A 27,256-nucleotide genomic window follows, 5' to 3' on the forward strand; every position below is an offset into this window, starting at 1 on the left:
TTTTATGGGTAACACAGCAAAGGCAAGGGTGGGCGATGCTCTTATCAGACTGCTAAGAAAAAAAAGTCACAAACAAAAGCTAGCATCTGATTGTATAAAAGTGTTTACTAGACTTGGTCCACCACAGTGGTGGATGGTGCAGGTGCGCGGGGGGGGGGAATGACGGACATTCCAAAAATCATGGCAAGATAACATTTGGCACTTATAAGCATATACGTACAAGTTTCATTTTGGTTGGCTTGTACAGTGGTGCTTCACTTGACGAGGATAATCCGTTCCAGCGAAATCGCTGTAGAGCAAAATCCTCGTCAAGCAAACTAAAAAAAGCCCATTGAAATGCATTGAAAACCGGTTCAATGCGTTCCAAGGAGGGAAATACCTCAGCGTCCAGCGAAGATCCTCCGTAGCGTGGCCATTTTCCGATGCCTGTGCAGCGAAGAATCTGTCCTAAAGCACAGCGGGGAGCCATTTTACACAGCGGGCGGCCATTCTGAAACCCGACGATCAGCTGTTTTGATCATCGTAATGCAAAGAATCGGTTCCCGAAGCAGGGAACCAATCATCGGGAAGCGAATTTTTGCCCATTAAAACACCGTTTTGCAATTGCAAAACGATTGAAAAAACCTCATCGTTAAGCGGATTCATTTAACAAGGTAATCATTAAGCGAGGCACCACTGTATAGGAGATAATACGGAGGCCTTACAAATGGAAAACATCCATTTGTAACAGTAAAAGTCAACCTGTATTCGCATGAACAGGAAAAAGTGCAATGCAGTAGGAAACGAGGGGGGAAAATAAAAACAGGAAGCTGGATGCAGCTAGGCCTAGTTCAGCCTCAAAGCCTTCCATTTGAGGCCCTTTCCCCAGGTGAACCACATTTAGTTGTCTGTCAGTCAGGTAGAGCACTCGGAACGGAGAACCATGGGATTTGTTGGCCCAGAACTTTAAAAAAAATTCCATCCCCTATCAAACGTTGAGGAAGAGCAAAAGTGCAAGGAAGCAGGCCTCGAAAAAGGGCTTGCGGTGGCCTTGCTTTCTCTTGCTACGTATGCTTTATGGATGTGTTTTAGTGCCAGAGCTTTAGATGAAAATCTTGAGGCCCTCTCTGGACTCTTCAAGTGTCTTCAGCTTTTTTTCCACCTCTGGAGTGAAGTCACATAAGTTAAGCCTAGAAGAAGAGGCAAATATATATACTGTATATAGAAAAAACAATTTTAATAGGAGGTGTGATTGTGCCACTCTCATAAAAGTTATCACAAATTTTTGTGGGTCCGGAGTTCCTATTTCTAACAAATGCCAACACCTCAGAATTAAACAAGTTTGTTTTAAATAGATGTTTAACCCCTTTCTCCTTAAAAAGGGCCCAAGGCGGCTGACATACAGTAATTAAAAGACAGTACTTAAAGCTACCGTGTTTCCCCCAAAATTAGACAGGGTCTTATATTAATTTTTGCTCCAAAAAACACATTAGGGCTTATTTTCAGGGGTTGTTTTATTTATTTTTTATGTACACCCATCTACATTGATTCAAATAAAATCATGTCATCTTCGTCTGATTGCTGCACAAGGGTGGAGGGCGGGGTTTCACTTAAATGGGGCTTATTTTTGGGGTAGGTCTTATATTATGAGTATCCTGAAAAACCGTACTAGGGCTTATTTTCAGGTTAGGTCTTATTTTGGGGGGAAACAGGGTAATAATAGCAGTTATACAAATATTAAAAGGGATCAAACAAATACTGTACAAAAAAAACAACAACAACCAACAACAACCTCTCAGGTAGCCAGTCTTCGCCTGCTTAGGGAAGGACAGTAAAGTTGGGGCCAGCCTAACCTCCTGTGGCAGGGAGTTCCAAAGTCTGGAAACTAAATCTATGCTAAGAACAAGAGAATGCCTCCCCCATTTTGTATCCAAAACCAAGAAGAGTGGCAAGTTAACCTTTCCTTCAACACGGAAGAACAAGAATCAGCTACTTTCGTCTGCTCCAAAACATTGTGCGTTGTTCTGTCCCGTCAGGTCATAAACAACTTATTGTGATCCTAACAGGGCTTTTAAGGTGAGAAATTTAAGGAGTGGTTTTAACACTTCCATTCCCATCGCGAGTTTTTCCATAGCTGAGCGGGGATTTGAACCCTGTTCTCCAGAGTCCTCATCCGCCATTCTATCCACTACACCTCACTGAGAATCTTTTCAAAATAGGGTACAAGGTGAGGTTATTTTTTTAAAACCAAGAGCATTAGTGTACAGCTTATATACTGTGTCATAGCACTTAATGTTCTCTCTGGGCAGTTTATAGCTCAAATAGGTGGGCAACACATTGCCCCCGCCAAGCTAGGTGGGTACACTATTTTCCAACTTCAGAAGGTTGGCATCAACTTTGAGCCAACTATGTGAGCCCATGAGGATCAAACGCAGATCATGATGACCAGAGTCTTGGCCAATGGTACGGCAGTCTAATCGCTGCACCACGAGGCTCTTTTTTAGCCTGGTGTTGGCCCACCAGTTTTGGCCCAGTATGTCTCCCGGCAGGGATAAGCTTGTGCCCCACCAGCAAACTGCATGAGGTCCAGATTTGCATCGGCTACAAAGGCAGCTGCTTGGCGTGTCTTAATTCCTGGCCTTAATTTTAATATTGTCCTGGGATCCCCTTTTCTTGATCTCTTCTGTCGACAGAAAGGAGGCCCTGATCACAACAGAAACCGTTCCCTCATCCTTCTCCTTTAACGCAGCCTCTGTCTCCATGAATTTTGGTGGTGTTCCCCCATGGAAGACGACCGCGAGGCCATTACCGGAGCCTCTGACGGGAGGACTTGGAATCTACCCAGTGCTATCTGAGGCACACCGTGTAACTTTTCAACCCAAGGAGAATTTGGCCGTGCAGCTGTTGGTGGGTTTCTTTCCTGCTGGGCTATCGCTGTTGCGCTCAACCGTAGACTTAGCCCACGCACTGCTGTCTGCGGCCTCTTCAAGAAGAAGAGGAGCACGTAAGAGACTAAAAGTGACTTCTTTGTGGTCGTAGTAAAGAAAAACGAAATAAGGGGGAAAAAACTGAAGAGAAGTGGGAATAGTCCCTAAAAAGCAGAGGATAATTTATTTGAGGGTGGGAGCAGAGGGTAAGAAAGGATCGAGCGTTATGGCACTAAAAATAATTGCTTTTTTGGGGGGAGGGATCTTCTTTTTGAGAAAAGGAAACTGAGGGGAGATACGATAGTATTTTTGAAATACAGAGGGGGGTAGCAGGATCGGTTCTCCGCCACCAGTGGCCCAAACGACCTCATCTGATGGCAACCAAAGGCTGAGAAAGGCGCCCTTTTAAGGGGGAACCGGGGCCAGCCTGGTCGGTCTGAAGACCCTGCCTATGGAAGCAAACAGGAGAGACAACTTCACAGTTGAGGGTGTCCTCTTCCGCCACGTGACAGCCGTACGGGACAAATACCACGTGCACCTTTAGAGCAGGCTTGTCCAACCTTGGGCCTCCAGATGTTCTTGGACTACAACTCCCAGAAGCCTTTTCACCACCACCTCTGCTGGCCAGGATTTCTTGGAGTTGAAGTCCAAGAACATCTGGATGGCCAAGGTTGGGGGACCACTGCTTTAGAGCAATGCTTCCTCAGGTGTTCTTGGACTAAAACTCCCAGAAGCCTTAATCCGGAGCTCTGTCGGCCACGATCTCTGGGAGTTATAGTTCAATAACATCTGGGAAACCTTTCGAGACGCCATCTAAACATCTTAAAACACCATCTAGAAACCTGCTTTAGAGACACCACCGTTAAGAACCCATTTTTCCCCAGCTCACAGCACTTGAAATATAACTCCACTATACCTCCGTTATGGGGAAAAAAAAGTTGGGGGAGGTACTTATTACAGTAATTTTTACTTTGATTTTTGTGTGCGCACACAAATTAAGGCAGCACAAACACCCTGAGCTTGCACACACCTACTACACCAAGGATGTTTCGCTTCTTAACAGGCATGTGCTTGAATGGTTCGTTATCATACCTGATCTCTTCAAGGCCACGGCACGCCAGGATAAGATTGCACATCTCTTCAAAACACGCATCTGTGAAGTTGTTGCCACTCAGGTTGAGACGTCTGAGAGTCTGGTTTCCGAAGAGAGCCGAGAACAGCATCGGGCAGGCCTCGTCGGACAAAGCATTCTCCTGGAATCTGGAACACAGACGCCGCGGTTCAAAGGTGGTCGATCTGAAAGGCCAGCCATGACTAACAAGTAGCCTGCAAGCCATATCTAAGGCCCATAACACCCGCCCGCCAGTGGAAAAAGAGTACAGTGGTGCCCCGCTGGATGATTACCCCGCTGGACGACGAATCCGCTTAACGTTGAAGTTTTTGCAATCGCTTTTGCGATCGCAAAATGATGTTTAGATGGGGGAATTTCGCTTAAAGTTGATCGGTTCCCTGTTTCGGGAACCGATTTTTTGCTTTACGATAATCAGCAAACAGCTGATCGTCGGGTTTCAAAATGGCCACCGGCTGCAGAAAATGGCTCCCCGCTGTGTTATGGACGGATTCCTCACATTACAGCCACCAGAAAATGGCCGCCGTATGGAGGTTCTTCACTGGACGAGCAGGTATTTCGCCCATTGGAATGCATTGAACGGTTTCAATGCGTTTCAATGGTTTTTTAAAAAATTTCGCTTGACGACGTTTTCGCACTACAGCGATTTTGCTGGAATGAATTAATGTCTTCAAGCGAGGCACCACTGTATTTTGCATTAAATCATGCATAATCACATTCTGAAAAGCCCAATTCTCCTTCAATTCCAAAGCACACCTCCTGTGTGCCTTTTAAAAATTCATATTAAAATAAAAATAGGCAGGTTTCAAATCATCAAGGGACTTCTGTCCACTTCAGATGGTGGGGTGTGTGTGTGATACAATCCATGATGGGTCTGCAGGAGGTTGTCAGACCCTCCTGGGGCCCACCCTATCCACCAGATTCTCCCAAGAAAAGCTCTTCTGGGTAGCCACTCTGAGGGAGGTGTGGACGTCCTCCACGAGAGATCAGGCCTTCTTTGTGGTGGCTCCGATATTGTGGAACCAGCTCCCGGTGGAGGCTACACCTGGACCCCTCCCTGCTAATATTCAAACTTAAAACCTTGCTTTTCAGGGAGGCTACCATGTTTGATTTTGATTTTACATACCTGCTATCGCTTGTTATTATTTATTTTATTGATGTTTTAATTCTTGGCTATATGCTGGCTTGTACTGCATGTTTTATCTATGGTTGCAAACTATCCAGAACGGTGCTCCCTCCCTCCCTCCCTCCCTCCCTCCCTCCCTCCCCCCATCTATCCATCTATTGACTAACCCATCCATCCATCCATCCATCCATCCATCCATCCATCCATCCACCCACCCACCCACCCTCGTTCTCCCTCTTTCCATGGTTTGCTTCAGCAGCTCTATCCAGTGGTCGTCACTAAAGGCGCTTCTCTTGGAGCGCAACTCCCAGAAGCCCTTTCTAACACAGATAGCGGTGAAGGCTTCTAGGAGTCCAAGAATCCCCGAGCACTCAAGGTTGGCGACCACTGCTCTAGAACAGTCTCTCCACAAAGAAAAGGATTTGGTCAAACAGAAAGTAACGCAAGAGGAGGGCAACCAGGGTGGACAGGGCACTGGAAACCAAGCCCTAGGAGGAAAGACGGAAAGAACTGGGCAGGTTTACCTTTTTAAAAAATCAAACTTGATCATTGGCAGTTCTTGCTTCCACTTGCTGTTTTATTTGGGGGGAAGTGGGTGGGTGGGAGACCTCACCTTCATTATTTCAAAGGGCAGAGGATGTATTTTATAGATAAATAAATGAACGTTCAAGAATTGCGTCTTTTTGTTTGGAAAGCGATCAGGTGTATTGCCAGCTTTCTGAAATCCCCCCCCCCAAGGAAGGGGTGCTTCGGTTACCACTTACGATAGCTCCTCTATCACGCAGTTTGGATTACTGAATACGCCCAGTAAGATGGAAATGCCTTCGTTCTGCAGCTTGTTCCGGGTCAGATTGAGGCGCAAGAGGGTCCGATTGGCTAAGCAGGCCTGCTTCAAGCCCTCGCAGCACTTTTCGGTTAGCCCGTTCTTTGCCAAACTGGAAATGGCAAAAGGAAAACGGAAAGAAAAAGAGAAAGAAATCAAGCCTCTGGAACGAATTCCCTGAACCCAAATGAAATGTGGAGTCCTGATGTGCTCGGTTCTGCCAGCAAGAAGGGGGATCACAGGGCAATGTTATTTATTTGATTTATATTCCATCTTTTTTCTCAGCATAGCCTCCCAAAAGGGATACAGTGGTGCCTCGCTTAACGATGATAATCCGTTCCAGGAAAATCGCCGTTAAGCGGAAACATCATAAAGCGAAATAAAAAACCCCATCGAAACGCATTGAAACCCGTTCAATGCGTTCCAATGGGGTAAAAACTCACAGTCCAGCGAAGATCCTCCATACGGTGGCCATTTTCACTGCCTGTATAGCGAGAAATCCGTCCCTAAACACAGCGGGGAGCCATTTTAATTACCCGGTGGCCATTTTGAAACCGCCGGTCAGCTGTTAGAAAAACATTGTTTTGCAAAGAATCGGTTCCCGAAGCAGGGAACTGATCATCGTAAAGCGAAATCCCCCCATTTAGACCATTGTTTTGCGATCGCAATTGCCGTTAAGCGGATTCGTCGTAATGCGGGGCAATTGTAAAGCGAGGCGCCACTGTACTTCGGTGCCATCTTGTGCATGCATAATCAGGATGATATTCAGCTTAAAAGTTTTTCCACCCGTCTCGAAGCCTTAAAAGCAGCACTTTGGATTTGAGCTGTCCAGAACCGCTACCAAGCCGTGGTGTCCCGAGGAAAGGGGATGTGACCATCTTGGGAACCCCAGATGGCCGGAGGAGGACTCCAGGAGAGCCAGATTTGAACCCAGAACTTAAGATTTCCCATCACGGCTATATGGCTGATCTAAAAACACAAAGCACTTTGAAAACAGGATGCAGAGGGACGAATCTTTAATGGCCAGTTCTAGTCAGGATAATTTCTAGGCATTCTCCAAGAGGATGCGGGGCAGAAGTGCTCCCTACTTCCCCTGGGAATGAAGATATTCTCCCCAATTTCACCTGCCTCTTTATCTTACTGACCGTCCCAAAGCTGAGGCGGTCATATAGGAGTGCTCGCTGCCTGCGCTTCCGACGGGGACACTTTCTCCAGGTACCCCTGGGCCCCCGTTCCTGTTGCCTGCTAGTAACGCGATACCCCACCCCACCCCTTCTCCGACTGTCCGACCGATGAAACAGCAAGAGAAGCAATTCCTCCAAAAATCGCAATTGACACACATATTCAACCCTCTCGGATACCTCAAGACTAAAGCTGGTCTTGAGCAGACGGTGGAAACATGGTGTCGCCGGTGCGGCAAAGGTTTGTTTAAAGGTGTGCGTCTTTTTGAAGCTCTAAAACTTGACATGGTGTACGAGCCACGGGCGACCAAAACCTAAATAAACTTGAAACTTGAATTCCTTCTCCTCCATCCTTTTTACCCCGCACCTAGCATCGGTTTACTAGGGAACGGACCACACCAGCTTACGCTTCTTCTAAGCATACCTCAGGGTCTCCAGGCGGCAGTCCCGATGCTTCAGTGCAGCAGCCAGGTGCTTGACGGCAGAATCCTGCAGATAATTGTTGCAAAGACTGGGGAAAGAAGTTGAAAGAATGAGTATCGCCAAAGCGTCCAGCAGTCACGACACTCCGAAATACAACTGGAAAGGGGCGTAGAATTCTGTCCGCTGCGGGATGGTCAGCCACTGTCCTCATCGTCCACAGGCGTTGTTCTCTGAGCACGCCGATCCGTGTACAAAAGGGCAGAAGAAGAGGCGCAGTTGACCGGTGAGTCAACCTACAATTTGGAGTGTGACCAGACAGCCAAATTCTCCCAGCCTGGATCAGGCTAGAACTGTGCCAAACAGGATTGTTTTGAAGTGTGGTGCAGTAGGACTGTGGTATCCAGGAGGGGATCGGTTCCAAGCCCTTCCTCCATGGATGTATCGAATGCTATTAAGGGACGTGGTGGCGCTGCAGGTTAAACCACAGAAGCCTCTGTGCTGCAAGGTCAGAAGACTTGCAGTCGTAAGATCGAATCCACGCGACGGAGTGAGCGCCCGTCGCTTGTCCAAGCTCCCGCCAACGTAGTGGTTCGAAAGCATGCAAAAATGCGAGTAGATCAATAGGTACCACCTCGGTGGGAAGGTAAATGGCATTCCGTGTCTAGTCACGCTGGCCACGTGACCACGGAGGATTGTCTGCAGACAAAACGTTAGCTCTATGGGTTGGAAACGGAGATGAGCAGCGCCGCCTAGAGTCGGACACAACTGGACAAAATTGTCAAGGGGTACCTTTACCTTTAGGGAACACTATATATTGCATGGTTTCTGGCTCCCTCTAGTAGCCATTTCTGGTAAAGCATAGAATAGTGAAGTTGGAAGGGGTCTACAAGGTCATCCAGTCCAACCCCCTGCTCAAGGCAGGAATACAGATCAAAGGAGATCTGCCAGGTGGTTGTCTAAGTTTCTCTTGAAGGCCTCCAGGGTTTGAGTGCTCACCACCTCTCGAGGTCATGGTCCCATTGTCGTACTGCTCTAACAGTTAGGAAGTTTTCCCTGATATTCTGCCTAAATCTGGCTTTCTGAAATTTGAGCCCATTATGATGCATCCTGCACTCTGAGAGGATCGAGGACAGATCCTCTCCTCTCTTCTGTAGGACATCCTTTCAAGGATTTGAAAAGTGTGCTCATATCACCCCTCAGTCTTCTTTTCTCAAGGCTAAACGTGACCAGTTCTTTCATACACCCAGGAAAGATATATAACGAGGTATTTTGGAAAAAAAATTATTTAGTATTTTCAGGAAGTTGGTATTGACCCTGCAGATGGGGGGTGGGTGGGTGGGATCCTCCCGTATGTTATTTGGGATTATCCTTGTACAGCACCTCAAGCGACCTTATTTGGGCCTTTTTCCCTTTAAAGGGAGAGAAGAAGAAGAAAAAACAGTAACAGACTTCACCTTATCCCCTCCTATGCGTTCCTACGTACTTTGCCTAAGTTGCTTCATGATACTACCGTGTTTCCCCGAAAATAAGACAGTGTATTATATTAATTTTTGCTCCAAAAAAAGCAATAGGGCTTATTTTCAGGGGATGTTTTATTTTTTTCATGTACCTACTATCTACATTTATTCAAAAACAGTCATGTCATCTTCTGGTTGCTGCAGAAGGGTGGAGGACAAGGTTTCACTTAACTGGGGCTTATTTTGGGGGCAGGGCTTCTATTACGAGCATCCTGAAAAAAATCATACTAGGGCTTATTTTCAGGGAAACACGGTAGGAAACCGAAAATGTCCTCCAACTCCCCTGTGGAGGGGGAGCGAGACAGACAGCAAAAGTCTGCTTCTCATTTCCTAAGTGAGGTATCACCCAGAGGTCCCTTAGAAAGGCTCTTTTAAAAACCCACAAGCCCTTACTTCTTCTCCCACTCCGCAGATGGGTAGGAGGGAGTTTTCGGTTTCCTAAGATCATGAGGAGGCTTCAGCAAAGGGGTCAAGCTGTGAAATTTTGTCCGCAGGGAGTGCTAAAACTATTAAGGGAGGTGGATAGCAGCTGAGACTCTGCTCACCATCAGAGTTCAATGCCGGGTTCAGAAAAACCCGCTTGAGTTTGACTCAACCTTCCATCCTTCTGAGGTGAGTACGCTGAGTTCCCCGCTCATGGGGACGAGGGGGCGATGTGTAGTCTGTCTAATTAAATTGCAACCCACCCAGAGAGAATTTTAAGCTCTATGGGGCGGTATGCAGTCAACACACTTTGCTTCCCATTCTGCTTTGAAAGGGTCCCGAATTGCAGATAGAGCAAACTGGTCCCTGACCAACTTAGTTCCACCAGCGCTTTACGCCCACCACATTTTGCCTAATTAGCAAAACGGTACACAAGCAAGCTCTTGTTCCTGCAAGCGCAGGGACCCATTTAGTCAAAGCAGCGCTTTAACCTGCTATTAGGGGCAACCTGCCCACTGCGTAAGTTATGAGAGTCATATTTTGCCACCTGAGTAAAAGGAATAATAGAGTTAATAGTAGTCGGTACCTTACTGCACCAGCAAAATTCAGTTGTTGACAGTGGAAGGGAGATGGACTGAATTGGCCTGATTTAAAAACTGGTGTCATCAGATTTAAAAACCTGATGACACCAATCCTTATCTCTAGGCTGTGAAGTCTGGTTCCACCTACAGGTCTATCTCCTAGCCTGGCCCTGATACCAGTACAAAACATCTTGCAATTGCATTTTATCTGCTTCAATCCCATGAAGTACAGTGGTGCCCTGCATAACGAGCGATTCGTTTAACGACGAATCCGCATAGCGATGGTTTTTTTGCGATCGCAAAAGCGATCGCATAACGATGTTTTAAATGGTAAAACATCGCTTTGCGATGATCGGTAAGCGTTTCGCTTACCGATTTTCGCATAACGTTTTTTTAAACAGCTTATCGGCGGTTCCAAAATGGCCACCGGGTAAAAAAAAAAATGGCCGCCCGCAGTATTTTCGTGCCCTTTCCTCACTTACCAGGCAGCAAAAATGGCGGCCGCATGGAGGATCTCCGCATAACGGTGAGTTTTTTGCCCACAGGAACACATTAAACATGTTTTAATGCGTTCCTATGGGCATTTTTGCCCCGCATAGCGACGAATCCGTATAGCAATGATTTTTTTGGAACAGATTATCATCGCTATGCGGGGCACCACTGTATTTGGAAACTGTTCAAGCAGTATGACAACGGAACCCATGTCCTCGGGAGGTGGTGAGCGCTCCAGCGCTGGAGGCCTTCAAAAGAAAACTGGACCATCCTCTGTCAGATCTGCTTCGGTTTGGATTCCTTCCTTGAGCAGCGGGGTTGGAGTCAATGGCCTTCTAGACCTCCTTCTAAATCTTCAGTTGAATTCCCAGTTATACATTATTCACAAACCCCTTTTGCCAGAAAGACCTGAAGAAGTGGGTCCTGGATCAAATCAAGCCCGAACTCTCTCTGGAGGCAAAAACAGTGAAACGGAGGCTGTACTAACTTTGGGCACATTGGGAGAAACCAGGATTCCCTAGAAAAGAGAATGATGCTGAGAAAAGCAGAAGGCAGCAGGAAAAGAGGAGGACCCAATACACGATGTACAGACTCCCTTAAGGAAGCCATGGGCTTCAGTTTACAATTGTTTAGGAGGGCTTGTTAAAGGCGGGGGCCGTTTTGGGAGGGCTCATTCGCAGGGTTGCCTTGAGTCAAGAGGCGATTTGACGGCACGCAACAGCAACAAAATCAGACTCCTTTTTCACCTCTTACCTGAGCTCTCGGATTTTGTGCAGATGAGGGCCAAGTTTCTGTAACCCTTCGGTTTGGATGTAGCAGGAATCGAGGTCGAGACGTTCCATCTGGTTGCAGCAGCGCAAGATATACCCAAGGATGGCACAATCGACGGGAGTGAGGATCAGTTTGGAGAAGGTCATGCAAACGTGGCCGCCCAACATCTGGAGGACAAGCGGCTCGTTCTGAGCTTCAAAGAGCCAACTGAGGTAGTTCAGGGCTTTCCTTTTACCGCCGTGTTCGGTGCTGCTCAGGAGAGCCGTGCAGTCTATGCTAGAGAGATAATCGATGACTTTTCCCGAGGCTGGTTTTGAGAATTCCCCCAAAATGGCCTCCAAGGGTCCGCGGGTCGCAGGATCGGACAGGCCGGAGAGGAAGCGAAGAAATATGTCGAACTCCCCACTTCGGTCGCCTCGGGCTCCCGCCTTGGTCTCTTCAAAATTATCTTCGTCGAATTCCAGAAAAGGGACGAGGGCAGCGAAAAATTCTTGAACGGTGAGGTGAACGAAGGAATAGGTGACCTCAGGAGGCTTGTGAAGCTTGAGGTTCTCCACCAGGAAAGCCGTACGAAGAGGAGATTCGGGCACATGGAAGCCTTCTAAGGAATTCTCCTCAAAAATGAGTATGTGGTGGTTCAGGCCGTAGTCGGCTAACCAGCCCAGACGAGTCAGCCTCTCCCGCACGTCTGTTTGCCTCAGGGGCTCGCTGGTGTGGTTGACCAACATATGCTTGACGTAGCTTACGAAGAGCTGAGTTACGGTTCTGGGCAACGGATGGCCTCGCTCGGCGTTGGCGGTGAAGTAAGGCTGCAAGGCGGTGCAAGTGATCCAGCAGTAAGAGGGATTGTAGCAGAGGGTGTAGAGGACCTGGCTGTCCCTCACGTGGGCCAAGGCGTTTTGTGCCACCGCCTCCTCCTCAAAGTAGTTAAGGAAATACCTTTCTCTTTCCTGAGACAAGAAGCCTACAATACTGACCACCCTGTGAAAGACGCCCGCCTCCAAATTGGCAAGTTTGCTCGGGCGGCTTGTCAGAAGGATGGAACACCCCTTCAGAAGCTTCTCCTTTAGCAAGCTGGCGACAATCACAGGGACCGGCTTCACATCCTTTGGCCGGGTGCAAAACTCGGGGGATTTCAAATGAAGGTCACCGTTGCTCTCGTCCAGTCCATCAAATATGAAGAGGAGTCTGTCGGGGTCTTGCAGAATGGCTCCCAGTTGGACTTCCAAGTCAGGGTAACTTTGTAAGATCAGGCTTTCCAGGCTGGTTCCTGACCCGACCGCGTTGAGGTCTCGGAACTTGAAGAAGAAAACAAAGGAGAACTTCTGATAGTGTTTATTCGTTGCCCAGTCGAACAGAAACTTCTGCACCAGGGTGGTTTTCCCCACCCCGGCTACGCCGCTCACCATCACCGAGCGGGCCGTCTGCTTCAGTCGGGAGCACCATCGGAAAAGGCGGTCCAGAGTGATCCGCTCCAGCTTGGCTTGTGTTTTCTGACGGAGGCGATACTCGTTCAGCTCGCCAGCAGCGGCCAGGGCCTCGTGCTCCTGGAGCCTCTGTCTTCTGAAGTGAGCCTCTGAGATCACTTTCAGCTCTACGTAGCGGCTGACGATGGGGAAGCTTTGACCGTGGGGTCCCGCTCCTTCTCTGTTTTCTTGCAGTCGACGCGTTTGTTCAAACAGAATGCTTTTAAGTTCATCCTGAACAACTGATGAGAGCAACAACAACAAAACACACACACAAGGGTGTCACAGGAATCAACAGTGTTGGGCGACATCACATTCTGGAGGAAACAGTGTCATGGGGTGATAGTGGCATGTGACCATGCCACCATCACTTCAAAATGTGTCAAGGGTGCCGCCCATTTTCCTTTGGGGACTTCTTCCCCAAACCCCACACTTTGATTTTTGAACTCCCCCAAATCCTGCCCCTCCGTTTGAACCAAAGCTCTGGTGTGCAGGATTGGTCCTCAAGACATTTCGGTCCTCCCTCCTGTTTCAATAAGTTGAGCAGGTGAACAACCCTAAAGCATCACCTCGCTGGGCGAACCTGGCAGGAGGCCCCGTCTTCCAGCCAAACCTTACAGGGGTGTTATGAAGATAAAAGGGGAAAGAGCTGGAAAAAAAAGAGCCAGATTTCCCACCCTCAATGAACAAAAAGAAGTTATAAGAAATGAAATCTTGAAGGCCGTATCTTCTCTCTCATGAAGGAGACCCAGACCCCCACCTATCTCACTCTTCGTCTTCATATGAATGCTAACAAAGGCGGCGACACAGGTACAGTGGTGCCTCGCTAGACGATGACAGTCCGTTCCACTGAAATCGCTGTTTAGCGAAATCATTGTCTAGCAAAAAGCATTCCCCCATTGGAATGCATTGAAACCTGTTTAATGGGTTCCAATGGGGAAGAATCGTTGTTGTCTAGCGAAGATCGGCCATAGGAAAGCTGCTTTGCGAACCACCGATCAGCTGTTTAAATCACTGTCTTGTGAAGCAGGGACCAAACATTGTCCAGCGAAATTCCCCCATAGGAATGACTGTTTTGCGAATCGCTATAGCGATTGCAAAAAGCCAATGTCTAGCGAAAAAACTGTCATGCGGGGTAACTGTCTAGCGAGGCACCACTGTACTGCGCCTCCCCCGCCCGGCCTCCTCGGGCTCAGTCAGGTATCACTCACTCATCGGGACCAGCATGTTAGCTTCCCGCACTTCCTCGACTGATCTTCCGGCCCCCCGGCAGCAGCTCTTTGCCCGGCCCTCTCGGCTGATCTCTCCCTTGGGCAAAAGGATGGAGCAGAGAAGTCTTGCTTGTGACTGGAAGATGAGCCAAGGGTGTGTTAAAAAAACACGCAAGCGGCAGTTGGCGAGTAGCGGTTGGAGCCAGAGAAAGGTGGGAAGGGGAGAAGCGAACCGGGACGAATCAGTTCGTGCCCATTTCTTGTAAGAATGTCTGATTTGTCGCAGCAGGACCGTTTCACACCCCAAAACGAGGAAATTAGCTTGCTTTGTGTTTCGTTTGCAATTATGATTCCTCGGTCACAAAGGTCTGCCTGAATCACGTCTCTGGAACACTACTGAATTTCCCCCTTCTAATGATGGGCCTGTAATTTATCATGGGGCCCTTAATGGTCCAGTGCTTTGACTGGTGTGTTCAGCTAAAGCCATCACCGTTTTTCTATAGCTTTGTTGAGTTTACAGCAACGCCCACCGTACGGCCCCCTCACCCTTCGGGTACCTTTCATTTCTGGGTCAAGAGTGTGTCCGGTTTCATTTATGAGAATCTCGTCTAACAGAGTTTGACCTTGGAAAGTCATGGGAGAGAGAGAGAGAGAGAGAAAAGTCAAACATTATTCTCAGCAAAATCTCCTCCATCAAATCGCAACTGAGTGTTATGTTGAAAAGGCAAGTTTGTGTGTGATCCTGGTAGACTGCCTGTTTTTATGTATGTAAGTTTAAAAGTTCTAATTACTAACCTTCTAAAGTGGCTCTGGGGAAGTTCATATTATAATAAATAGATAACAAAATAATAAACGAACATTGGGAAGGAGCAGAAAATAATTAACCACCAGGTGCTGTTCTCAGGTCACTTCCAACTTACAGGCTGCCATTCAGTGGCATCCTTCAGTCTCGAGAGACGATGGTAACGTGCTCTGCATAGAGGTAGCTGGAGTGTCCTCTCTAGAGCCCGAAGCCTGGGTAGAATAATGTGGAGGATAGGCTGTTACACAAGCAGCAAATCCCCCCTCTCCACGTCACTGATATGGTCCAATGGAAAGGCGAGAGCCAATATAACTGGTTCCAGCGACGTTGCAGGAGTTGCCAGAATGACACGAACTGCCTCCAGGATGCCGGATTTTGCCTCTAGGTTTAATCCTGAAGCCTTTTCCATGAGTGGATATAGCCACAAGGCAGTGGAGGTTTGGAATCGGAGTTTTCCTTCTCCTTAGATGGGCTGCCTTCCAAGGCTGATGAGCCCCACCTACCTGGGAAACTTAATTTACAGGGGACCCTGTGGATTTGTGACATCTAAAAGCCCTCCTCAGCTTGTGGAAACCCAAGGCTGTCTCTCTCTTCTTCCTTGAACCCATCGGTCTCTCATTTGTCTTCCTCTGGCTAAAGGTCCAGGAGGCAGGGTTGGCTCTACTATGAACATAGGCTGGCAGACAAAGATGGCTAGATATATAACGTCAGGTATTGATCTAAGATGGACAGGGTCATCGAAGCGACCAATATGAATTTGACCCAACTCCGGGAGGCCGTGGAAGACATGAGGGCCTGGCGTGCTCTGGTCCATGGGGTCACGAAGAGTCGGACATGACTAAACGACTAAACAACAACAAAATTGATCTAAGTCTTTTCAGAGGTAAAAAATGGAAGCTGTGTGTCACCAATTTCTATTCAAACAAAATATAATTTCTCAACAGCATTGGGAAGGACGGGTCATCAAGCTTGATGTGCCCACCAAGGCTGTCATTCTGTTGCTCAGCCTTCTCATTTGCAAAATTTTATCAGGGAGTAATGCAAGATCCAGGGAAACAATCTCTTCCTTTTGTTACTATATTCAACGTCATGCCGTAACTTTTCCTTTAAAAAACCACCTACATAAAATGCTATTAAACAGGAAAAGAATAGATACACATCCTCTTTTAACTGGATATACTGGGAGATCTTCGACCAGACCACCTGTTGAAAAGGAGACTGGCTTGTAGGGCGGATAATCTTCTCCCGCAAAAAAGTGGAGGAAGAAACTAGAGGTGAAGTTATCCTTGACTTAATCTTAACCAACAAATATGAGTTTTTATAGAAGGGGCACTAGGGGAAACTCTGGGAGAATGTGAGCATGTTCTACTAGAGTTCTTGATTTCAAAGGAAACAAAAAGCAGAGTGCAGCTGCATGCATACGCTGGGTTTTAAGAGAGCCAAGTTTTAATCAACTCAGAACAATGATAGGTACGGTCCTGCAGGAGGAGATCCTAACAGGAAACTGAACGCAAGTTGGGCTTGAAAATAAAAAAAGGACACATAGAGGAAGTGGAAAGAAGGCCAGGCCACAAAGGAAGATTACAGACAAGTACAGTGGTGCCTCACCTTAACGACGTTAATTCGTTCCAGCGAAATCGCTGTAGAGCGAAAACGTCATAAAGCGAAAATAAAAAACCCATTGAAACACATTAAAACCTGGTTAATGCTTTCCAACGGGCTAAAAACTCACAGTCCAGCGAAGATCCTCCATACATCGACCATTTTCAGTGCCTGTATAGCGAGGACTCCATCCCTAAATACAGTGGGGAGCCATTTTGAGCACCCGGCAACCATTTTGAAAACCCGACGATCAGCTGTTTTGATTGTCGTAATGCGAAGAATCGGTTCCCAAACGAGGGAACCGATCTTTGCAAAGCGAAAAAAACCCATTTAAAACATCGCTTTGCGATCGCAATTGCGACTGCAAAAACATTGTTGTGAAGCGGATTCGTCGTAATGCGGGGTAATCGTTAAGTGGGGCACGACTGTAGTCAGGAATTGCAGGGATGGCATTAGGAAGGCAAAAGCTGAGAGTGAGCTGAGATTAGCTAGAGACACTAAAAGAAACAAAAAAGCATTTTTCCAGCATGTATAAAGCAAAAGACAAAGAAAAGAAATAGTGGCTCAGCTACTCAGTGGCTAATTTGTGGGCCTGGTGCTCTTCAACATTTTTATTCATGGATGAGGAGGTGCAAGGAACATTTATCTGATTTGTAGATGACAGAAAATTGGGTGGAAGAGCCCATACCTTGGAAGACAGGGGCCAAAGTAAAAAAGATCTTGACCAATTCGAGCCTTGAAAATAACAGAAGGATATTTAACATGGACAAGGGGCAAAGATCTGCCCCGAGGGGTGTGTGTGGAATAAATCAAACAGTTACAAGGTGGGGGATACTTGGCTCGGTAATACTGTGAATAAGAAGGATCTTGGAATGACTAAAATTCACAAGCTGAATAGGAGCCAACAGTGCAATGTGGCTGCAAAAATAGCAAATGCTATTTTAAGCGGCACTAACGTAATTCCAGTCTCCAAATACTGTGAAGTGCTTATTCCCATCTATGTGCCACTAGTTAAGCCTCATTTTGAGTAACATGTTCAGTTCTGGATATTGCACTTTAAAGAAGGATGTCAACACACTAGGACAAATTCAGAGGAGAGCAAGAAAGATGATCAGGGGACCGGAAACCAAGCCCTGTGAGGAAAGACAGGAAGAATTGGTCCCATTTAGCTCTGAGAAAAGAAGACAGAGAGAGAATAGGATAGCCCTTTTCAAATACAGTGGTGCCTTGCGTAATGATTGCCTCGCTTAACGAGGAAATTGCTGTACGATTAGGTTGTTGCGATCGCATTTGCAATCGCAAAACGATGATTTAAATGGGGTTTTTTCGTTTAACGATGATCGGTTCCCTGCTTCGGGAACCGATTTTCGCTTTACCACGATCAGCAAACAGCTGATCGTCGGGTTTCAAAATGGCCACCAGCTGAAGAAAATGCCCCCCCCCCCGCTGTTTTCTAGGATGGATTCCTTGCTTTACAGGCACCGAAAATGACCGCCGTATGGAGGATTTTCGCTTTGATTTGGGCAGGGGATTGGCTTTAATAGCCCTGCCGACGCCTTCCCACGCGCTTATCCTATGACTCTGTGATTCTTATGAGAGCAGCACTTTACCATTGCAGATGATTTCATCCATCATCCCTTCAAGGTTGGGGTGAGGACACTGGCTCATCTGAGAAAACAGACACTTCCAGAGCTCCATCGCCATCACTTTGCTCTTAGAAAAGAAGTCAGCCACCAGTTTCTCTGCTGCTTTGGTTGAATCCTGGCGCGTCTCCAATTCCGTGTAAGCCTAATCGGAAAGCGCAGTTTGGAGAGTTTAAATAAAACTCATGACTGGCTGGCTAAAGCTCTCTCTTTTTTTGAAAACAATTCGAAGCGCTGGTTCTAAACTAGGAAGCGCTAAACGGATTAGGCTCAAGATAAAGGACATCTTGCTTTATGAGTTTACTTCAGCATTAAGTCCTGCCACCTTTAGAGATGCGTTTGGTGGGGACACGGGAGAGGGCCTTCCCGGTGGCTGCTCTCGGACACTGGAACCCCCTGCCACTGGAGGCCAGGCTGGCCCCGTCTTGGCTATCCTTCCACAAGCAGGCCAAGACCTTTCTCTTCAGGCAAGTTTTCCCTCAGGGACTGGCTGCGTGAGTGGGGTTTTTAAACAGAGAGTTGCGCCTTATGTTTTAGGGGTTGCTTTTGCTTGGTCCTTTGCTCTACTTACTGTTTTGAGCTTTAAATATGGTCTTGGAATGAGGCAAGCTCCCTTGGATCCTTCTTAAGAAGAACGGCAGAGCAAAAATATTTTAAATAAAGACAGAAGGATACCCCCTTATTCATGGGGTCCTGCAGTCCTGCAGACACTGAAAAGGTGGATTATAGTGAACACTATTTTAAGAGCAAATGCTACGCATAGCACCGTCTCTGGCTCCCTTGAGGGGCCAGTTCTAGTAATGACAACATGGGAACATATTTCTCTAGGGAACGTCTCTGGCTCCCTTTCGTGACAGGTTCCGTTCACTTCATCTTCAGAAATATACATTTCTAGAATTTCCCCTCCATATTTTAAAACTTTTCAGACCGTGGATAGGTGAATCAGCGGATACGGATCCTGCGGATAAGGGGGTCCTACTGTAAATCCTTATGCAAACTATATCCAGGGCACCAACAGCCTGAGAAGGGCTGATTGCAAAACTGCAGAGCACTCTTTACCTGGGCTTGCTGAGATGTGATGACATTCTTACGCTTCAGGTTGGAGACCACCCCGTTAATGTCATTTTCAATGACATAAATCAAGTCTTGCTTGAAGTGCTCGGTAAGTTTCCTTAGTTGGCCTTCTGTAAAGCTGTCTAGACAGCGGCCAAACTCTTGGATATTTCCTGGGAACATAAATGACATCAGCATAACATATAGCTGTTATGGAGCTGACTCTAAAGACCATCATCTCCGAAGCCTCCAGAAGCTGGTAGTGTCGTAACTACATAACCCAGTTGGCGCTTCCTTCTGCAGCTTCAGCACGAGATCGTCAGCCGTTCTTGTTTCGAGAGTTTGCAAACAAACCTATTTAAACGCAGGGAGTTTCCAGAGAACACTGTTAAGTCAAGTGCTTGATTAAAAAACATACGATGTGGCTAACTTGAATCATTTAGCTAAAGGAATTGCCACCTACAATATAATCATCGTCCTTCTCTGGACCCTTCGTGACAATTGTTAGCTGAAATCTTCTACACAGCAGGACAGAGAGAAGTCTAATTTCCTAAAACAGCCCCTGAAAATAACCCCCCCAGCAGTGATTTTTCAGAAATTAAAAGACTCCGGCCTATTCTATGCCCTTCAACTGATTTTCTACGATAAATGGTTTCATGGAGGCCTTGAGACCATTTTTTTGGGGGGGGGGTTGGGTGGAGGGGAACTCTAATTTTTTTTTAATTCCCAAAACATTCCCATGGTTGACCACATCATCAGCCTTATGCGGTGTAACTTTCGGAACAGGATTTCAACCTATGTTTACAATGTCTTCCTAAGACAAATATTCTTTCTTGCTTTTACCCGGATTCCTGCCTTAAGCAGGGGGTTGGAGTCAATGGCTTTATAGGCGCTTTCCGACTCCATGATCCTGTGATTCTACCACAAAAGCGAAATGTAAAGTATTTTTAAGACACCATTTTTTTCCTGGCTCCTTCCAGCAACGAGAATTTCAGGGCATAAAGTACCATGGTCTCTCGAGACTGAAGGATGCCTATGCTATGCTAAATAATTCAAGAGGTACAGAGAATGTCTCTCTGGCAGTTGACGAGAGAATATTCTGGTTGGGCGGACCAGAATATTCAACTACAGTTGTGCCCCGCTTAACGATTACCCTGCATTATGACAAATCCGCTTTACGACGATGTTTTGTGATCGCAAAATGATGGTCTAAATGGGGGAATTTCGCTTAGCGATGATCGGTTCCCTGCTTCGGGAACCGATTTTCACTTTACGACAATAAAAAACAGCTGATCGTTGGGTTTTCAAAATGGCCACCGGATGCTTAAAATGGCTCCCCGCTGTGCTTAGGGACAGATTCCTCACTATACAGGCACCGAAAATGGTCACTGTATGGAGGATCTTCGCTGGACGGTGAGTTTTTAGCCCACTGGAACGCATTTAACGGTTTTCAATGTGTTTCAATGGTTTTTTTAATTTCCCTTTACGACGTTTTCGCTTAACAGTGATTTTCCTGGAACGGATTATCGTCGTTAAGCAAGGCACCACTGTAACCAAATTAAGAGTTGGATGAGCCCAAATCATGCTAGTGAACCACCTGACATAATCAGTTCCTCTGCATTGAACAGGACATTTTCATCATGTGCTCTTCCATACTTTGATTTAAATCACGATTTAAATTTTAAAAATTGGAATTTTTTTGACCATTTCAATTTTTGTAAATCAATTTGATTTAAATCATGATTTAAATCCGTTTGATTTTAAAGACACCATCATTGTTGGTTTTTCCCCCTCCACCCTGCTTTTCAACAGCATAAAATTCTGGATCGAATTGTTTCAGGGTGGGTTTTTTGGCTTTTGCTTTTTACACTGTCCAGAAATTGCACACCGGTGAAACGGATGATATAATTCTTGGCTTTACAAAAAATGTGTGCACCAAAATCTGTAAGTGGGAGACACAGGTGCTAAAAAAGCACATTTGCAAGACAATTTTATATGCAAAGAAATACAAAACCTCCTTTCCTTATGGGATGGGAGGGAAACCGCTTACGAAGGAAGTGGTATAAAACTCAGAACTTGGAAAGAGCCACAATCACAGTGTAATCCAAACACTTCCAGGCTCTGATGGAAATGACACCAATGGAGAACAGAACAGGTAAAAAGGTAAAGGTAAAGGTTCCCCTTGACATTTTTGTCCAGTCGTGTCCGACTCTAGGGGGTGGTGCTCATCCCGTTTTCAAGCCATAGAGCCAGCGCTTGTCCTAAGACAGTTTCCGTTGTCACGTGGCCAGCGTGACTAGGGAACGCCGTTTTACCTTGCCACTGAGGTGGTCCCTATTTATCTACTCACATTTGCATGCTTTCGAACTGCTAGGTTGGCGAGGAGCTGGGACACAGCGACGGGCGCTCCTTCCGTCGCGTGGATTCGATCTTACGACTGCTGGTCTTCTGACCCTGCAGCACACAAAGGCTTCTGCGGTTTAGCCCATAGCGCCACCACGTCCCTTACAGTGGTAGCCCCTCCTTATTCCTGACAACTCCTCACTGCAAACACATGGCTTAAACACCCAGTATGTTGTCGTGGACAGACTTACAGACTAAGACTCAGGAGGCTTGGGTTCGAATTCCCGCTCAGCCATGGAAACTCAGTGGCAGGTATGGAAAGAGTTAACCCCTTCTTCTCCCTAAATATCTCAATATTTTACCTTGAAAGTTTTCTAACAATCACTATAAGTCGGTTTGGACTCGATGACACATAACTACAAGAGATACGGCTTACCTTCCATTTTGCTACTTCCGTGAGTGAGGTCCCTGGGGTGGCTTTCACATTAAGTCTGAAAAGGAGATAAATTTTTTTTAAAAAAATTAAATAGAATTCTTGCTGTAAACATACTGCAAACAAACAACCTCATCTGACAGCAAAATGGGGAAATGCGTGAAATACAAGAAGCCTCGTGGAACAAAGGTCTTGCTGCTTGGCAGGCTTTCCTTGAGTAAGACTCTTTTAAAGAGAGAATATGAAAACCCAGAAGTGTTGTGCCTTGCAGTGATTCTCACACATATACACACCGGGCCAGGTGTACGCGCACTTCGGAGACTTGTAGCAGAGACGCTGGCTAGGAACAGACTGAAAGTTACAAATCTTCTTACTCAAAGCAACCGGATTTCAGTCAGTGCAAAAAGCATATCAGATGTAAAATATGTGAAATCGTAGGGGAAACTGGAAGATCGTAATGGATAAGCACGGTTCACAGACAGTTTCATCAGAAACGGTTTTTAAACTGCATTTTGGAACTATGGTTCTCTTAGTGTTCTTTTTCAGCTTTACTCTAGGGTCTGATATTGACAATTCCTGTTAATACCAGAATCAGCTCCTGGTTTTGTTTTGGTGGAGGGAACACACCTAGTACCTTCAGTTACGCAGTCTGTTTGATATCCGGATTGGCCACCTGGTGCTTTTGTGATGCTCACATGTATTGTCCTATTGCCAGAAGCACGAAACATATACTAACAAGATTGCAGGCTCCACAGATTTCTCTTGCTTTTTTTCCCTAACCCCTAGGCAAAAATTCTCCAACATCTGGTTATGTCAAGGTCCAAAGTACAGCACTCAAACAATGACCTCAGAGCAATATAAAACTTTATAACAGCCTTCAAAAGTTTGAATCTGTGGTGGTCCATCACAGTTGATGTTTATCCTTAACAGGATTAATTCCTATGTGTGCCAGATAACCTTTTCAAGCCATTCCAAAATTCACGTGGGTATCAGTATAAGGAGGTTCACCGGTGAATTGATTCTAGGCAATTCTAAAAGCTTTCTTCCTCTGTATTGCTTCTACAGTCATGCCCTGCTTTACGATTACCCCACATTACGACGAATCCGCTTCACGACATTTTTGCAATCGCTTTTGCGATTGCAAAACGATGGTCTAAATAGGGTTTTTTTTCGCTTTGCGATGATCGGTTCCCTGCTTCGGGAACTGATTCTTCGCAAAACGATGTTTTTTTAACAGCTGATCGGTGATTGCAAAATGGCCGCCGGGTAATTAAAATGGCTCCCCGCTGTGTTTAGGGACGGATTTCTCGCTATACAGGCACCGAAAATGGCCACTGTATGGAGGATCTTCGCTGGACGGTGAGTTTTCAGCCCATATTTTCGCTTTACAACGTTTTTGCTCAACAGCGATTTTCCTGGAACGGATTATCGCCGTTAAGCGAGTCACCACTGTATGTACAAAAACTCAAGAGTTATTAAAACCATGTAACTTTTTGAAAATCATAGAATAATGACGTTGGAAGGGACCTCTAAGGCCATCGAGCCCAACCCTTGGCTCAAGGTAGGAATCCAAATGAAAGGATATCTGCCATGTTGTCGTCCAAATTTCTCTTGACTGTCTTCAGTGTTGGAGCGCTCCCCACCTCTCGAGATTATGGGTTCCATCGTTGTACTGCTCTAAGGGTTAGGAAGTGCCCCCATTGACTGCTGTTGCAGCTCAAGAGTTCTGTCAATGCATAATTCATCTTTTCTTATAGCCTTAAATGTGGCTACTCACTGTTTCAGTTCTTTCACTTTTTCTTCTAACAATGCCACCAGTTTTGCACTCGCTGCACGTGTATGCCGCATTACACAAGACAAACATGCCATCAACTTTTCCGGCTGCCCCCACTGAATTGTCTCTTTCCTCCAGACAAATCTCTCTTATACAGAAATTAAACTTACAATAATGAAAAAATTTGTAGGTACAAATGCTTAAAAATAGACAAAGACCGAAACTTAATGACCGGCTGCCTGGGTGAGATTTTTAAATGGATGGTTGCGCCTTATTGTTTTGAATGTATTTTTTGGTGTTGCTTTCGTATACTGTCTTTTCGTGTGGTATTTCTTTGTTCTTTAACATTCGTATACTTATAGTTTTTGGCGGTAAATATTGTCTTTTAATTATGCAAACCGCCTTGTGTCTCCTTAAGAAAGGCCGGTAAAATGTTATACGCAAATACACCGTATTTCCCCGAAAATAAGACAGGGTCTTATATTAAATTTTGCTCCAAAAATGCATTAGGGCTTATTTTCAGGGGATGTTTTATTTTACAGTCCTGTCCTCTTCTGGTTGCTGCACAAGGGTGGAGGGCGGGGGTTTCACTGAACTGGGGCTTATTTTTGGGGTAGGGCTTATATTTCGAGAACCCTGAAAAATCATACTAGGGCTTATTTTCAGGTTAGGGCTTCTTTTCGGGGAAACAGGGTACTAAATTGCAGGCAAGCCGGCTTGATAGTTTAGCCACCTGGCTGCAAAACCAGAGGTTGGGAGTTCGATTCTCCACTGTGCCGCCTGCGTCGCCCTGGGCAAATTGCACAATCCTAGGAGGCCCCCCAGCTGAAGGGAAGAGTAGAGTAAACCACTTCTGAGTACTCTCTACCTGGAAAATCATACAAGGGTTGCCGTAAGTCGGAACTGAGTTAACAGTGTGCAATTAATTAATTAATTCAGTGGCAGGCAAATAATTACATCAGAAATCAATCCCCCCCCAAAAAAGGCAGGAGCATAAAAGTAGAATGGAATTATATTTTAAAAATAAAAAAAGAAAGAAAATGTTTCAGTTACATTCTAGCAACCACAAAAATAATCTTAGAGCTGCAGAGCTCGGAGGGGCCCCACGGGTCAACAAGTCCAGCCCCTGCCAAGGAGGCCCAGTGGAGGAATCGAACTCCCAACCGACGGCTCCGCACTCAGAGACCACAACCACTGAGCCTTCCGGTAGTTCAGAGCAGCAGCTTATGACTTAAGGGGCCACAACCAAGAAGTAGAGGGTGCACATGTTTCTTTAAAAACAACATTAAAAAGTGGCAAGCGTTAAAACTTTTAGACCTTTCGGGGTATCAGTACAAATAACAATCGGAAATAAATAAATACGGTAAGCTTGCTCTCTCTGGTGGCCCCACTGATAACCTGGCAGACGACCGAAGGGCACAACGGAATCTTGTGAGGCTTTTGGACGAGCCGGGCATTTGACTGCAGGCAAATGCGCGTACCGTTTTTCCAATCAAGGCGCCCAAGTTCCCGCCCGAGGCAGGGAGATCTCCACCGGACCTTCTCCCAGAGAGCGAGACGTACCCTGGTAACGTCAACCAGCAGCTTTAGAAGAGGTCGCCCTGTCAGTCTGGGCCAGCAAATCAGGCTGAAATAAAAAGAAAATACAACATTAAACGAGATCAAAATGTTGTGGCCCCGGAGAGATTAATTGCTCTATTTTCCTGTGAGCGTTCGCTGACCCAGCCAGTCCACTTTCTCATGGGGCTACATGGCAAATACTTTAATACATGGTCCCAAATCAAAGAGGCTGCTGGCCATGATCCTTCACCTGCTTTGTTCCTTACCTTGACACCCTGCTCAAGGCACTATTCTCTGGGGGTGGCTACTTTCATTGCAATTCAAAACACAACAACCCACAAAGACACCAATCATGAGATCTGGGCCAGAACAGTAATAACCCAAAATATAAAATTTAAACCTCCAAGCCATGGCTGTGCAAAAACCTGGGTGGATCTCTCCTCCTCCTCCTCCTTTCCCCCAGGAAGCCTCGCTCTGTCCAGGGTGCTGGCCCCCCATTTTACGCAACAAAAATGCCAAAAGGAGCATCTGGAGCGGAGAACACGCCAACCTGGGGATGAGCGTCCCCACGACCGAGGGAGCCCGACACGGAAGAGCGTGGCTCCGCTGTGTCCAATGGCTGGAGCAGAAGAGGAAGAGGAGGAGGAGGAAGGCCAGCTGAACCTCGCACCCAGAACCCCTTGAAGGATGATTGGGGGGGTGGGGTGGGAGTCCCACCGACCTGGATCGAGCCTAATCCGCCCAGCTCTCCCCTCCCGGGGCGCGTCTGAAAGGCGAGGACTTCGCCCCGCGAGTTTCGCTTTCACACGAGCAAAGTCCGAGCAGCCGATGGTTCTCTTCCCTCCGCCCGGCCGCCTTTTCTATACAAAAAGGAAAGTTTTTTTTTAAAAAAGAGGACAATAAAAAAACAAGGAAAACCAGGACCTCAAAAAGAAAAGGCCACTCGCTCAGCAAGCAAACAAAACAAGCAGGCACTCAATACACGTGTCCCACTCCGTCCTTCCTTACCAAGCCTGGGGGCTAATTTTGCTGATTTGTCCTCCTTGGTCTTTTGTATAAAACGCTTCTAGGTTTATTTATCTTTTGTAACTGCCCCATTTCTCTCCTGAAACAAAATGAAATCCTAATGAGACATAACCTTTCTTTTTCTCAGACACACCTACTAAAACCTAATTCCCTGCTAATGCTTGCACAGACTAAGCTTTTTGCTTCTTCCAAAACTTTAAAATCATTTGTCACCAGCAAACCATTTTCTAATCTTAATTCTAGGCGTTAGCTTATCATGAATGCCCACATTCCACATTTCTTTAAACCATGCCTCCATCTCGATTTGATTATTATTCTTCCAATTCCTTGCAAATATCAATCTTGCCACTCTTACAACAACAAAATATTAATATTAATATTAATATTAATAGCATTAACATTAACATTAACATTAACAACAACAACAACAACAAAACAACAACAAAACAAAACAAAACATGTTCATGTGGCTGGCGTGACTAGACATGGAATGCTGTTACCTTCCCACCGAGGTGGTCCCTATTTATCTACTCACATTTTTTACATGCTTTCGAACTGCTAGGTTGGCAGGAGCTGGGACAAGCAATGGGAGCTCCTTCCGTTGCCTGGATTTGATCTCACGACAGCAGGTCTTCTGACCTTGCAGTACAGAGGCTTCTGTGGTTTAACCCGAAGCGCCACCACTTCCCTGTGCACCAGCAGAGGGGAGTGCCGAAATCCAGGATCAGAGGACAGTTAAGTATTTATCGATGGCAACGTATGACTCATGTGCCCACAGAGAGGGCTGTGTGTGCCAGCTGTGGCACGCGTGCCATAGGTTCGCCATCACTGGTCTAGATTATGCAGATAGGAAACCTAGCCAGTGAAGAAAGCTAACTGGAAGGGGAGGGGGGGATTAATTTATTCAACACAAGATGTTAGAAGAAAACTTCACAGAGTGTGTGGACTGTCAGGAACATATCCAAGTGGGG

The 27,256-nt window shown here is 46.3% G+C and overlaps 1 protein-coding gene across 4 annotated transcripts; it reads right to left on the minus strand.

The window, feature by feature from the left end:
- Positions 1–87: 87 nt before the first annotated feature.
- LOC110083759 (NACHT, LRR and PYD domains-containing protein 12) lies at positions 88–26,081 on the minus strand. 4 transcript variants are annotated; one of them, XM_072983927.2, is made up of 11 exons: positions 25,981–26,081; positions 25,181–25,326; positions 21,929–21,983; positions 19,156–19,322; positions 18,064–18,241; positions 14,607–14,672; positions 11,355–13,080; positions 7,590–7,676; positions 5,926–6,096; positions 3,999–4,166; positions 88–1,169 (listed from the first exon to the last, which is right to left on the minus strand). In XM_072983927.2, the coding sequence occupies exons 3-11, from the start codon at positions 21,933–21,935 to the stop codon at positions 1,082–1,084; spliced, it is 2,658 nt and encodes an 885-aa protein (XP_072840028.2). In that variant the 5' UTR covers positions 21,936–21,983; positions 25,181–25,326; positions 25,981–26,081; the 3' UTR covers positions 88–1,081. The 4 variants fall into 4 exon arrangements, with proteins under 4 accessions (XP_072840028.2, XP_072840030.2, XP_072840029.2 ...); XM_072983929.2 differs by having other exon boundaries at positions 25,263–25,326; positions 25,981–26,073; XM_072983928.2 differs by lacking the exon at positions 25,981–26,081 and adding an exon at positions 25,810–25,956 and having other exon boundaries at positions 25,263–25,326.
- Between the last annotated feature and the right edge of the window lie 1,175 nt (positions 26,082–27,256).

Source organism: Pogona vitticeps, chromosome 15, assembly GCF_051106095.1.
Source record: "Pogona vitticeps strain Pit_001003342236 chromosome 15, PviZW2.1, whole genome shotgun sequence".
Classification (NCBI taxonomy): domain Eukaryota; kingdom Metazoa; phylum Chordata; class Lepidosauria; order Squamata; family Agamidae; genus Pogona; species Pogona vitticeps.